The sequence below is a fragment of the Tasmannia lanceolata genome, unplaced genomic scaffold (assembly GCF_043159265.1).
Source record: "Tasmannia lanceolata isolate RefF3 unplaced genomic scaffold, GAP_Taslan_0.1 ptg000007l, whole genome shotgun sequence".
In the NCBI taxonomy this organism is placed as follows: Eukaryota; Viridiplantae; Streptophyta; class Magnoliopsida; order Canellales; family Winteraceae; genus Tasmannia; species Tasmannia lanceolata.
In genome coordinates, this window is record NW_027518684.1 from 15,676,045 (window position 1) to 15,692,024 (window position 15,980).

Sequence of the window (15,980 nt, forward strand, 5' to 3'; positions counted from 1 at the left end):
AAATTTTAAACCATGATGGAGACGCCCCTCTCTGTACCTCATCTACAATTGATGAAATAGAAATCTAATGTTAATTCTAAATAATTTACTATGAACCTAGTGTTTAGATAGAACACTCAAAAGATAAATATGGAAATGATTTAAGATAAGAAAGGAAGTCGATAATCTCAATTTAATCTAGTACCAAATCAAGCCCACCAACCTCAAGTTACCACAAAATCAAATCAAGTATCCTAATTTATTTAGGTTGCCTTATCTAACCTACCTTCCTAATTACAACCAAGATGACCCTGAACTCATCCTCCAACGTGTTTCCATTATGTATGTGAATTGAAAATCCACATGCTTTTGATTACAATAGAAAATCTCCAATTAAAATTCTCCAATTTGATAACAGAATTTTTCACTTGATTTCCCCGTAAGAAAATAGAATCTTTTAATTTGAAGTATGCCAAAGTTTGCTGATGAATATCCTCTAATGTTGTTGCCGAATGTCAGGTGACGGTGGTTGATATTGATTGCCGAAGAAGACGTTCTTGTTGATGTGCAGCAAAAAGGGCTTATAAAAGCCAATTGATCCTAACAGAATCAGACGATACTAAAGCCTCGATGGGGGAGATTTTATAGACACATTTTGGAGAACACTCCTTTTGAAAATGGGTCATTATGGACTAATACCACAATGAGCAAGAACGGGCATCGATGAACAAAACAACATGGGTCGAGAGCTAGGCGGACGGCTAGATTAGTTGTCCGCTGGAGAACGGTGTGCCTAAGCGTCGTGCTCAGCGACCCGCTCTGATTCCATGATAAAATGGAAATCCTCTATTAAGTCTGGATAATTTACATTGAACCCAATGAATGTTTAAATAAAACACTCAAAAGATAAATATGGAAATTATTTAAGATAAGAAATGAAAGAATCATTTCAAAAAAAATGAAAAGAAATGAAAGAGATAATATCAAATGAAAGAATCATTTCAAAAAAAATGAAAAGAAATGAAAGAGATAATATCAATTTAATCTAGTTACCTAATCAAGCCTTCCTACCCCAATTTACTACCAAATTAAATCAAGTATCCTAATTAATTTAGTTTTCCTCATCTAACCTACTTTCCTAATCACCAAGATGATCTGGTGGTGAGATCTCTCATCCTCTAATAAAAAGTTAAAAACCCTTTTCTTAATAAAAAAAAAAGGGCACTGAATTTTCCGTCAGAAATATGTAATCATCTGCATTGAACGATCCTAACTCTTCGATCTATAGAGATATTTCTATATGTTACAGTTTATCTACAAATTGAAGGGTCAGGATCATCCAACGGAGATGATTTTTTGGGAACAGTCTAAAAACATTAGGGCCAAACAACTGAATGACTTGGATGTTAGAACAAAGGGGGCTTCATTGTATTTTGTAAAAATATAGGCTCACCTACAAACAGACATAATACACACTGGGGCCCACCTATTTTATCGCACTACATACATCATATAATGCATGTTCATTAGAAAATTCACTGGTGCCACTTGGTTTGAAGATCCAAATCATTCATTCGTTGAGCCTTGGCGTAAATAGGTTGTGCCCCAAAATCATCTCCATCAGATGATTCTAATCCTTCAATCTAATACAACGACACATCATATAAAATCTCTACCGTTTGAAGTGTTATGATCATCTTACGGAGTTGAATTTTAGGGAAAGTCCTATATACATTGGATCGCAACAAATGAACAATTTGGATCTTCAAACAATGTGGGCTCAAGTTTTTTTTTAAATATATATATTTATGAGGAATGATAGATACAAGGGAGCCCTTGTATAAAGAGCCAAAAAAGGGCTCTTGATTGGATCCACGCCATCAAATGTAAATGATTTTACTTCTTCAACCAATTTAAAAATGTAACTGAAAATGATGTGGATCCAATGAAGAGCCCTTTTGCGGCTCTTTATGCAAGGGCTCTCTCTCTCTCTCTCTCTCTCTCTCTCTCTCTCTCTATATATATATATATATATATATATATATATATATATATATATAGAGAGAGAGAGAGAGAGAGAGAGACTAGTAAAAAAACCGTGTGATGCAAGGGCTGACAAAGAATTGTACGGACCACATCATAGGTCGATCCAAACCGTCCATGTGATGGAATACAACATCAATAGGTTGTGCCAGTAAAATCATTTCCATAGGCTGATCCTAGCCCTTCAATCTATAGAGGTTTCCATAATTAAAAAAGCATAAAGGAGGGGTTAGGATTGAAATTATGTGGCTTTAAAGGGTGCCTTTGTTAAAAAGCATAAAAGAAGAGGTAGGATTGAAAATATGTGGGTTGAATGGGTGCCTTTGTTAAAAAAGTCAAAAAAATATAGGTTGATCCAAACCGTCCATGTGATGGAACACAACATCAATCGGTTGTGCCTGTAAAATCATTTCCATAGGTTGATCGTAGCCTTCCAATCGATATAGGCTGATCCTAGCCCTCCAATCAATAGAGGTTTCCATAATTGTTGTTCCTCTTCAAGTGCCCGGAATCCGTCAATATTTTGCAAGTGTCCTGCATGAGTAATGGGAAGTAATTCTTCCATCATTGTCATGTCTTTACCTCCTCTTGGTAGTTTTTCCCGGTAATTGTCATAGACACCTACCCTGTGTCGGTACTTTTCGTATGTAGATTACGATTTTACCCTCAAATAATTTCTCATAGAGTTAGATGTTAGATATCAGCAAAGGGGTTAATGGTAAAAGAGTAATGCTTACGTGCTATATTTCGGGTGAAATATAAAATGTCTATTTTACCCTCATAGATAGTATGTACAGATATGTGGGGAGGGCAAAAAAGGGTAAAAATCATCCACACTGACGTGTATATATATATATATATATATATATATATATATATATATATATATATATATATATATGAGGAAAATGATTGTGAGCTTGAAGCTCATATAGCTTATATGAGCTTGAGGGCCCAAACACATGTGGGCCCACATTGTTAGGATGATCCAAAGCATTCATTTGAAAGGCCCTTACATCGATAGGATGTGTACAAAAAATCAGCTCCATAGGATCATCCTAACTCATCCAAAAGTGGAGGGCAAAATGGACAGACACTGTTTGCCACAAATCTGCCCATTTTGCCCTTCGCTTTTGGAGGGGTTAGGATGATCCAATGGAGCTGATTTTTTGTACACACCCTATCTATGATGGGGCCTTGCAAAATGATTGTGAGCTTGAAGCTCATATAGCTTATATGAGCTTGAGGGCCCAAACACATGGGTCCCACAATGTTTGGGTGATCCAAGCCATCCATTTTAAAGGCCCTCACATAGATAGGGTGTCTACAAAAAATCAGATCCATAGGATCATCCCAACCCTACGATTTGTGGAGGTAAAATGGATGTCTTTAAACCTTCACAAATTAGTCTATTTTTTGCCTCCACAGTTCGAATGGTTAGGATGATCTTATGGATCTGATTTTTTGTGGACACCTTATTTATGTGAGGGCCTTAAAAATGAATGGTTTAGATCACCCAAATAATGTGGCCCCCACTGCATTTTAAGCTAGTGTGTAGATAACTTATCTACATATATGTGTAGAAACCTTTTCTCATATATATATATATAGAAAAGGGTTCATGAGGTTAACCTCATATAGCTTATATGAGGTGGCACTCACAAAACATAAGGGGCCCACATTGTTAGGATGATCCAAAACATTCATTTGAAAGGCCCCATCATAGATAGGGTGTGTACAAAAAATCAGCTCCATTGGATCATCCTAACCCATCCAAAAGTGGAGGGCAAAATAGATAGACACTTTTTGCCCACAAATCTGCCCATTTTTGCCTCTACTTTTGGAGGGGTTAGGATGATCCAATGGAGCTGATTTTTGGTACACACCCTATCTATGATGGGACCTTGCAAATGAATGATTTGGATCATCCAAACAAAGTGTGCGCCTTATGTTTTATGAACGCCACCTCATATAAGCTTATATGAGGTTAACCTCTCTCTCTCTCTCAATGTGATGATTTTTATTGTTTTTTGCCCTCCCCACATATCTTTACATGCTATATCTATGTGAGGGTAAAAAAGGTATGAATGTTCGAAATTATTTGCAAAATATGCGGCATTAACACCTCATAATTTCGAATCTTGATTTGCTAGCCACCTTCTCCAAAAGCTATGTCACGCCCATCCTTTGCAATTGTATGTATTCAGAGATTTGTCTTATTAGATGTGATGGAAAACTGCACATAAATACTATTTCTTGAAAGGTTGCTAGCAATATATATAAAGAAAGAAGCTAGCAATAATAATAATAATAATCATTACGTATTAAAGTTTGAAAGGGAAATTATGGACAGCGGGTACCTAGATATGACAATTACGGAAAAAACTGCAAAGAAGAGGTATCAAAATATGACAATTACGAAAAAACTACTTTTCTTTATTATTTTTTTGAGGATATTACGAATTCCGCACTCCAGTAAAAATATTTACAAATTCCAGGCACCTTCAGACGAACAACAGATTATGAAAACCTCTATAGATTAGAGGGCTAGGATCAGCCTATAGAAATGATTTTACGGGCACAACCTATTGATGTTGTGTTCCATCACATTGACGGTTTGGATCAACCTATGATGTGGTCTGTACAGTTCTTTGTCGGCCTGTGCATCGCACGGGGATTTTTAGTAGTGTGTATATATATATATATATATATGAGGAAACTGTTGGTGAGCTTAAGCTCACCAAACTTATGGTGAGCTAGTTTGCCCAATCACATGGGGGCCCACTTTGTTAGGATGATCCAAACCATTCATTTGAAAGTTCCTTACATAGATCTGCCCCATTTTTGTCCTCCACAAATGAAGGGGTTAGGATGATCCTATGGAGCTGATTTTTGGTACACCCCCTATCTATGATAAGGCATTGCAAATGAATGGTTTGGATCACTCCCCAAAATGTGGGACCCATGTGATTGGGCAAGCTAGCTCACCATAAGTTTGGTGAGCTTAAAGTTTCCTCTATATATATATATATACATACGAGGAAAATGATTGTGAGCTTGAAGCTTATATAGCTTCTATGAGCTTGAGGGCCCAAACACATGTGGGCCCACATTGTTAGGATGATCTAAAGCATTCATTTGAAAGGCCCTTACATAGATAGGGTGTGTACAAAAAATCAGCTTCATAGGATCATCCTAACCCATCAAAAAGTTGAGGGCAAAATGGATAGATACCGTTTGCCACAAATCTACCCATTTTTGCCCTCCGCTTTTGGAGGGGTTAGGATGATCCAATGGAGCTGATTTTTGGTACACACTCTATCTATGATGGGGCCTTGTAAATGAATGGTTTGGATCACCACAAAAAATGTGGGCCCCATGTGTTTGGGCCCTCAAGCTCATATAAGCTATATGAGCTTCAAGCTCACAATCATTTTCCTCTAGATAGGGCTGTCCAGGGAAGATGAGGGGTATGAAATTAATATAATTCGAGCTCGATAAGGCTCGCGAGCCTGACCGAGCCGAGCTAAGGCGAGCCCAAGCCGAGCTCGGCTCGGCTCGTTTACACCCCTATTTGTAGGTGAGCCTATATTTGGAATGTAAGTAAACTCTCTCACTCATCTTAAACCATCTCTAAAGAAAAAAATCTCATTCATAGAGGCTTTGGCTGCCAATAAATACCTAGTAATAAAGTATAGAAAAATGATCCGTTGCTATTTGAGGATTTGAGGAGTCAGGGCAAATTGCCAATGACATATTCGACTGCCAAGAAATCTACTACATCTACTACAATAAGCTGGGATGAAAAGAAGAGAGTTTTTTCCATTTTTTTGAAAATTACATGAGAATTACATGTCACATTTTTTGACTTTTTTGAACAAATGCACCCATTCAACTTATATAATTTCAATCCTACCCCCCTTTATGCTTTTAACAAAGGCACCCATTAAATCATATAATTTCAATCCTACCCCCTCCTTTATGCTTTTAACAAAGACACCCATTAAAGCCGTATAATTGCGATCTTACCCCCTCCTTTATGGACGGTTTGGATCGACCATGGACGGTTTGCCCCCTCCTTTATGCTTTTAACAAAGGAACCCATTAAATCATATAATTTCAATCCTACCCCCTCCTTTATGCTTTTAACAAAGGCACCCATTAAAGCCGTATAATTGCGATCTTACCCCCCTGCTTAATGGACAGTTTGGATCAATCATGGACAGATTGCCCCCTCCAAGGCACCCATTAAATCATATAATTTCAATCCTACCCCCTCCTTTATGCTTTTAACAAAGGCACCCATTAAAGGTGTTTAATTTCAATCTTACCCCCCTCCTTTATGGACGGTTTGGATCAACCTATGACATGGTCCGTACAGGGTTTTTTACTAGTAGCTAAGAATAGGGTAAGGGAGATGAATGTGGGGCTCTCAATTTGAAGTGAGAGGGATTGCTTCTAGCCGAGAGAGAGAGAGAGAGAGAGAGAGAGAGAGAGTAGCACCATGTTTATGATTGAGAGAGAGAACAAAAAAGACCCGCCTACAGTTTCGTAGAGAAAGAGAGACCGGTTTGGGTAGTGTTGTACCTGCTGTAGAGTAGAGGGGCGCACCCCCAAATTATAAAACAGTTGAGAGGCCTAAAAGAAACTGGTAGTCAGGGATCTCCCTGTCAAATACTTTTTGGGCCCCACTTCTACCATGCATCAACCAGAGCATAGTAGCCTTGTCTTTCATTACCAAAAGCACTGGCATGCTTTACACTAGAAAAACTAAGTAGAAGAATATATAGATTTAACAGACAAAAATTAGGTCAAAAGAATTAGAACTCTACCAGCAAAATCCAAGCACAAAAAATAATAAAACAGTCTGCACGTACATCTAAAGATTGGAAACCTGGTCCTTTCGCTATCTCCCTACCCAAAAAAAAAAAAAAAACAGAACCTAGAACTGCAACAAAATATTCAGCAATGTCAAGTAATTACCGCCTCCAGGAAATCTAAAAGAACATAATTGTTACATGACTATTTCCCTGCTTTCCTAGTAGTTCTGTGAATAATCAAAGCTCAAGGGTTGCTGATTAAATGGAGCCTGCAAAAACAGAATCAGAATCAGATGATGGAATAATACGAAGTTCCCCATTCTCATGAAACAGAAGAGAGCCTCTCACCTGGAAAATGGCGTGTCTAAAATGCTGATATGAGTTTGCATACATAATAGCAGGGCTGGGCCAATGCAGATGATAGACAGCATCCCTATAATTCTGATTTGATCCAACAGCAATAGGGCACAATAGCCCATTCGAAGCCCCGTAGTTCATGGGATTTTGGGTCCTTGGCAACTGACCCAACTGGGGAAAACTGGTTTCATACTGAACAAATGGAGGCTGGAGCATGGAAAATGGCCCCAGGCTGATATTCTGAGTAGGAGTAAGGCTCCTAACGTACCTGCAATGATTTAGAAGCTCAGTGGTAGTTTCTGTAATCAGTCAACAAAATGTGATTGGGACAACAGACCTGACTCGACAAATATTATTGAGGTTAAGCATAGTTTAAAATTTCGGTCGAAACATGCCATTTTGGCCGAAGTATTACAGTTTCGACCAGGGCCAAAACAAAATACACTGTGAACCGGTATTTTACAGTTTTGGCCAGAATTTCAACTGAAATTTCGTTTTTACACATACAAAATTTTCATCGAAATTTTAAAGATATCCACCAAAATTTTAAAAATTTCTACCAAAATTTAAAGATTTCCAACAAAATTTCCACTGAAACCAAAATATTTTAATTTTGGTGGTGGCCAAAACTGACACTGAAACCGAAATTTAAAACCTTGCGGTTGGGTCATTACCTATCATAACTCCGATCGTAGTCTGGGTCAGTACGGTCCTTTTCCCTATCCCTGAAAATGGCGACTCTGGAGGAACCATCTTTATAAACTTCAATTTCGTCTCTGCTCGAACCTGGGCTTCCGCCATCCACTGGATCCTGAGAAGATATGGATTCTAAGTCAGGACTGTTAGAACCACTAAAGATGCGGGCCCGTGCTCTGTCATACTCCTCCTCCCTCTCTTCTACAGTTCTCACAAGACTCCGCCTAGTACTATGTTCGGTTCCATCGCCCGGGGAAGTTTTGTGCTGCCTTGGTCTAATCGCGATCTTAACTTTCTCAGGCTTGTCATTTTCAGGCTGTTTCGCAGGAATATCAGACAAACAAACAGCTGGATATCTGGTTTCAGTGGTCTTCCTCACTATGATTTTGCTTCCGGAACCATCTATAGTGTTGTCCAACACCATAGATTGAAGACCACAGTGTTGAGCAACCCGATGAGCAGCAAGCCGCAGGTATGATGTTGGAAAATGAGGGAACTCAAATTGATGCTGATCAGGGTTCTGCATGAACCTCTGAATATCTAACTCCATCCGCAGAACTAAAATATAAATAAAAATCATGTAAAAATGAAAGCAAAACAACAAAAGAAACATGAAATTGATCAATGCACTAATCAGTATCATAAGCATGGGTGTAATTTAATTGCCGGCATAAATCAATTTTAGCTGAAATATATTTACAGTTAAATAGTTTTAGATTGTTTGGCTAGGATCCTTCATTTCCACAAAATCTAATTACATAGTTTGGATGGCATCCTTTTAGTTTCCATGAAAATTGATAGTATTGTTTGGCTAATCCAATGGAAATTATTAGATTAAATTTTAACTTTTTAAAAATTATGTACAATCTAATGGATCCAAACTTTAAAATATTATAGAGGGCTCTTAGAAAAATGCAATCATGTTTTCATTACCAGACAGTCCATAGAAATTTACTAGGACAAGAGAGGGAAAGGTGATCAAATCGCGAGGAAAAAAATATTTTAATGACATGACGAAAATGTTCTTCAAGTTAATTTCCAACAGTGGAAAAGTCATCTCCAACAGCTGCACAATGACAACACCGTTCTAAGTCATATACCTTCAGAGGAAAATCCGCAGTGACGGGATCACCACACGCCGTCGGAAAATCATCTAAAACCTACGCTACTTCAAATTGAGATTTTATATGGGCCAATGACAATCCCTTGAGGGTTAGACTCTTCTTTGGCGTCGTATTAGCTGACCAGCAAGACCAAGGTTACCTGGAACGCGGTTCATTCCGGTACGCGGTACGGGAACAGGTACAGGATACGATGGTAGTCCGGTACAAGGTATGTCATACATATTCATACGATGTAGTCCGGTACAAGGTATGTCATACAAATTATATATATATATATATATATATATATATAATTTCATATATTTTTACAAGAATGTCATTCCATAGTACACACTACACACATTTAATACACAAAATATAAAAACCTCGTGTATGTCATACATATTTTTTCAAAAAGAAAGTTCTCGTTGGAATATATGAATATCCTTCCATAGTCCATACTACATCCATTTAATAAAAAAATAAAAAAACCTCATGTATGCCCTACATATTTTTTTTCAAAATAAAGCTCTAGTTCCAATTCAACCCAAAATATATAAAATTTGTAGCTCTCTTCATCTCTCTTCTAATCTATATGCATCTCTCTCTTTCTCTTCCGCGGGTCGCCGCGGTTCGTCATTTTTGGCAATCCGGGTTGTTAGTGAACCACGTTTCGGATCATGCGATCCCGGATTGCGGATCGGAGGGCGGATGGTGAATCCGGTAACTATGAGCAACACTCCAAGAGTCATTTGCATTGTCCGGATGCTAGAGAAGGCTACGGATATGGAAATAATGTTTTGAAAATTAATCTATTATAGGGGTACTTTTGTCATTTTCCATGAGACAGGGATATTTTTGGCATTTTTCATGTGTTCTGAAAATTGAATCATGTTTTCAGAGACTTCCAATATTACATAGTTTAGAAAAGGAGTGGGTATTAGGTTTTTGAGAGAGAGGACCCGATAACATTAGAATTAGATTTTGAAAGTAAATTCAGAATGCCACTGTCAGAATACTCTCACCACCACAAAAACTACTGAAATTTCTTACACCCATAAATATATTTCCATGTAAATCGGCAAAAACAAAACATAAGTTTAATTTTTCGAATTTCTATGTCACTGAAAATACTTTTAATGTGCATCCAAATGCTACCGCACAAAGAAGAAAAACAAAAAGATGAAGGCATGAAGAAGAAAGGAAGTGATTTGGAGTAGTAAATTCTAAATCATTCAAAGAAAAAAAAGGAAGTGATGTGCAGTGTCTCAAAACCTGGCCTAACATCATATTGCTATTGTGGACCCCAAGTTGAGCATATGAGTTCGAACTCGGCATGGAGCATCATCATCAAGTCAATTACTCACGATTCACATTTGGTGTGAAATGGCGAAGGTTTGCTGCAGTTTTGTTGCTCTAGAAAGATGTTAAATTGGTGATTCTTCTTTAGGTCACTTATTTGTGTGCGTGTGTGTGGGTGGGTGATCGTGGGGGTTTGGATATTTTCCGGCTCATCCTTACTAGACTGCTTTATTTTCCTTTTTATTTCTTTGTTTTTCTCATTTTATATTTTCTACGTATTTCTTTTTAGGGAAAATTACATTTACACCCCCTCTAGTTTCTGACATATACACTTCAACCCCTATAGTTTAAAACGTGACAACTACACCCCTGAGGTTTCCAAACGTGACAAGTACACCCCCTCCGTCAACGGTCCGTCAATTTAACCTGACGGAAAGACTGAAACTAACCATGGTCAATATTTTGAGGACAGAAATACCCTCATTTACAGAGGGATTAGGTTTACGCCATTTCCCGCCGCCACCTTCGGTCGCCACCACTGCCGTTGCCATCTCCGGCCACCGCCGTCACCTCCACCACAGACAATGATAGCGAATGGCCGAAGAAGATGACTCTCCAAAACCCCCTTTCTCTCTCTGTCTCTCCATCTACTCTCTCTCTCTCTCTCTCTCTCTCTGATTTTTTGAGAAGACCTCTGAAAAATGGCCGAGAGATGATGGGGTTAGAAGGTAGGGGTGATGAAATGAGTATGGCAATGGAGGTGGCTGTTGGTAAAAGGGGTTTGATGGTGGTGGATTCAAGAGGTAGTTGTGGCTGGTTTAAATGGCGGGGAAGAAGAAGGAAGAGAGACTTAGTGGAGGTTGATGGTGGTGGTGGTGATGGCCTCGGGTTTGCCGGATTCCGGCGAGGATGAGAAAATGAGGAGAGAAAAACCCTCCTTCACCCCTAATTGGTTCTCCCTTTTTTGGGGTTTTAGAACCTGTGGATTTCTATTCAAGAAACAGTGGTTCTAAAGGAACTTTTATTTACTCGTTTTCTGAGCTATTCCAGGGTTACATTTGGGTTTGGTGAGGGATTTTTTTTCTTCATTTTTTATTTTTAGGTGGGTTTGATGCGGGAGATTTTTTGAATTTTTAGGAGTATTGGTTGAACTTCCTTTGATTTCATACATTTTAATTCTGTTAGGCAAGGTGTGTATTTGACAGAGTGGAGTTTGAGCTTTCTAGGGTTTTAGAGATTGAGTATTGATTTACAAGAAGTGGGTTTGATGGTGATGAAAATGGGAGGGGTGGAGATGAAATTGATGATGAAGACGATGGAGATTGGTGGTCTCTTGCCGGATTCCGGCTAGGACGGCCGGAGAAGATGACTAAAATGGGTTTGAATAAATAAACAAGGGTTTGAATCAAACCCTAATTTTTTGTTTTCAAGTCTGAAAACCCTAATTTTCAGTTGGGGAAGACGAGGGCAAATTGGTCATTTCCCCGAGCAGTTTGCACCTTCCAGTTTAAAAAACCCAATGAAACTAGAGGGGGTGTAAATGTAATTTTCCCTTCCTTTTATTTTAATTTTCCTTTTTAAATTTAAAAAATAATTTATTAATGGAATCACCGTTCAACCATGTTTCAAACCTTGTTGGACCAATTTGGACGGAATAAAAAACCTGGATATTTTCTGGTTCAATTACCGGTCCAGTTTTTAAGGTGTTGGTAAAAAATGGGAAGATAATAGGTGATGCAGTACAGTAAATTAAACCATTGGTGACAATAATGTTGGCCTAAGAAATATGGCTCGACTTTGAAAATAGATAGCATGAAAGAACAATAATTCATAAAAAAATTGTTTACAAGAAATAAATAATATTCATTGGGGTGGGCATCACATCAAACAATAAAATTTTCCTTAAGAAAGAAAATAATCAAACGAAATCACTGACACTTAAAAGAAGGGAACGGGTCCATAAATAAACATTGAAAATTTCACAAACCACTCTCTAAAACAAAACAAATTTTACAAAATAAAAGAATAAAAAAATTCAGAACATAACGAGAAACCGAAAAAAATTTCATTGGGTCCTGACGATATTCCTTTTGAGACTTTGAGATGCTTGGGTTGGTTAACTAGATTATCTAACAATATTTTGAAGGCTAAGAAGATGCCTGATGAGTGGAGGAAGAATACATTAATACCTATTTATAAGAATAAAGGGGATATCTAAAGTTGCACCAATTACCGAGGAATTGGCACACCATGAAGCTTTGGGAGAGGGTAATTGAGCATAGACTAAGAAAAGAGACTAAGGTGTCAAAGAATCAGTTTGACTTCATGCCCGGACGATCGACTATGGAAGCTATCTTTTTTATTAGGAGGTTAATGGAGAGATGTAGAGAAAATAAAAAGGACCTTCATATAATTTTCATTGATTTAGAGAAAGCGTATGATAGGGTTCCCGGGAGTGTTATTTGGTGGGTCCTTGACATGAAAAAGTGCCTACTAAATATGTTGATGTGATTAAAGATATGTACACGATGGAGAAGTAACTAGTGTCAGAACTACAGATTGCACGTCTAGTGAGTTTCCAATTACAATAGAGTTGCACCAAGGATCTGCTTTAAGCCCTTTTCTATTTACGCTGGTTATGGATGAACTTACGGAGGGTATCCATAATGAGGTGCCATGGTGTATGTTATTTGCAGATGACATAGCATTAATTGACGAAACAAAAGCACGAGTTAATGCTAAGTTAGAGTTATGGAGAACTACTATGGAATCAAAAGGTTTTAGACTGAGTAAGACTAAAATAGAGTATATGGAGTGCAACTTTAGTAATGTAAGAAGGCGGTGCGATGATGTAGTAAATATGATTGGACATGAAGTACCTAAGAGGGATATCTTTTGCTATCTTGATTCAATCCTGCATAAGGAAGAAAAGATTGAAGAGGATGTTAACAACAGAATAAGAGCAGGTTGGTTGAAGTGGAAGCATGCTTCAGGAGTTCTGTGCGACCGTAAAATACCTACCAAGTTGAAGGGAAAGTTTTATAAGACAGCTATGAGGCCATCCATGCTATACGGCTCAGAATGTTGGGCTAGAAAGAAGCAGCATGTGCATAAGATGAGTGTAGCGGAGATGCGAATGCTTAGATAGACGTGCGGCCACACAAGGTTAAATAAAATTAAAAACGAAGATATCCGTAAAAAGGTGGGGGTGGCACCGATTGAGAAGAAGATGAGAGAGCACCGCTAAAGATTGTTTGGACATATCAAACATAGGCCTTTGGATGCTCCAGTGAGAAGAAGTGAATCGTGCCAAGTTGATGGAGTAAAAAGAGGTCGGGGCAGACCGAAAACAACTTGGGTGGAAACAGTGAGGAAAGACTTGATGGCTAGGAACATGACCATGGATAAGAGAGAATGGAAGAAAATGATCCCTTTGGAGGGAAGTTCAAATTTTGGGAGAGACTTTCCAAAAGCATAAAGTAAGTCCTAGAGGACAAACCACAAAAAGACAAAATAGAATCCCCTCTTGTAAATTTTGAATAATAAAGAACTTTTTTTAAAATAAAAGTCAACAGCCAAAAAAAGCCCTTCATTAAAACAGCAAAACAGATCTAATAGCAGCCTAAATTATTATAAAAAAAAACCAACAATAAGATCTGAATCCATCCACCAGATCAAGGAAAAACTAAAAAGAATCCTGAAACGAGACAAATCTCCAAACCAACAAACAAATCCAAAGAGCGAGCACAAGAAACAAATCTCCCACCCATTAAACTAAATCCAGATAAAAATAAAAACCCATTTCCAATCAATAAAAAAACACCAAATCAAACACATCAATACCCATCTAACACAATTCTAAATAATGAAAACCCATCAATAAATTTTTAAAAAAAAGCCCTAATCAATAAATTCGATCCAATACATCAATACCCATCTAAAGAATCCATCATAACATCAAAAAAAAAAAAAAAAACCCTAGAAAACATAAAAGGGTTTACCCGTGACGCGATGGCGAGGGTTCTGAAGTGCCTCCTTCAGGAACGGATCTACGAGAGCATGGGAGCCTTCATTTTCCTTCTGGGTAGCGCTATCGTCCGCCGGTGGTGCGTAAGCTAAGCAGTTGGGCTGAGAATCCATCGATTTCTCTTCCCTTTCTGCTAAGCACACCCCCCTAACAACCACACCTCTTTCTTTCTTTCTTTCTATGTCGGAAGGCCTAAAGAGGGAAGTCTCTCTGTCTATCGCTCCGTATAATAAAGGAAACTTTTCCAAACGACGTCGGAAAAATAGGGAAATGTCCAATTGAAGTCACCGAATTTGCACATATCCATTCGGAGACCAGTCAATCGGACATTTTCTTATATTCTCGACGTCACTTGGACATTTTCTTATATTCCAAAGAGGACCTATATGCTCATTGTGCCTCATGGCCCCACTCTAGATTGATCAGGGTACAAGAAACAGGTTGTTGAAATGATCCTGATCATCCATAATTTAAAGACTGCCTTGAATAGTCATGGGCATGATCAATGCTAACGATCAATTTTTCGGTTCCATACTGAGACCACGAGTTGCCCTGAAGAATCTCATATTTTGGTCTAAATAAGAAGAGGAAATCCCTCTAATGGTTTGGGTAGCTTTTTGTTGGTATGTAAGCTGGTGTTTGGTAGGACCCTGTGAACTTACTTTGGTGTGTAAGAAAGAAGATAATATCGTCGAGAGAATGAAGACGCTTTGCAAAACCAAAAAATTGTGAGATTGAAAATGGTTTGGTTAGATAACCGCAGCCACATTAAAGATAAAATCAAACATCTTCTTTTAGCCAATCATCTAAAATCCTAATAAATAAAGGGCAGTGATATTTCCCCCTTTTAGCCGATCGTCCATTTTTGCCTCAACAAATCGTAGGGTTGGGATGATCTTATAGAGCTGATTTTTTGGGCACACCCTATCTATATGAGGGCCCATCAAATGAATGGTTTGCATCACCCAAACAATGTGGGGCTCACTGTATTTTAAGCCAATGGTGTAGCTAAGTTAGCTACACGTATGTGTAGCTACACTTTTCTCATATATATATATATATATATATATATATATATATATATATATAGAGAGAGAGAGAGAGAGAGAGAGAGAGAGAGAGAGAGAGAGAACATTTCCTACACACTTGTGTAGGTAAGTTACCTACACACTACGTTAAAATACAGTGGGGGCCCACATTGTTTGGGTGATCCAAACAATTCATTTGAATGGTCCTCACATAGATAGGGTGTCCACAAAAAATCAGATCCATAGGATCATCCCAACCCTACGATTTGTGGAGGTAAAATGGACGTGTATAAACCTTCACAAATTAGTCTATTTTTTGCTTCCATAGTTTGAATGGTTAGGATGATCATATGGATCTGATTTTTTGTAGACACCCTATCTATGTGATGATCATTCAAATGAATGGTTTGGATCACCCAAACAATGTGGGCCCCCACTGTATTTTAAGATAGTGTGTAGGTAACTTACCTACACAAGTGTGTAGGAAATGTTCTCTCATATATATATATATATATATATATATATATATATATATATATATATATATGAGAAAACGGTTTCTACACGTGTGTAGATAAGTTATCTACACACTAGCTTAAAATACAGTGGGGGCCACATTATTTGG

The 15,980-nt window shown here is 38.0% G+C and overlaps 1 protein-coding gene across 1 annotated transcript; it reads right to left on the reverse strand.

The window, feature by feature from the left end:
• Nucleotides 1–6,828: 6,828 nt before the first annotated feature.
• Nucleotides 6,829–14,535, reverse strand: LOC143882087 (uncharacterized). Its single transcript, XM_077385489.1, has 4 exons — nt 14,302–14,535; nt 7,874–8,453; nt 7,191–7,467; nt 6,829–7,111 (listed from the first exon to the last, which is right to left on the reverse strand). The coding sequence occupies exons 1-4, from the start codon at nt 14,438–14,440 to the stop codon at nt 7,061–7,063; spliced, it is 1,047 nt and encodes a 348-aa protein (XP_077241604.1). The 5' UTR covers nt 14,441–14,535; the 3' UTR covers nt 6,829–7,060.
• Between the last annotated feature and the right edge of the window lie 1,445 nt (nt 14,536–15,980).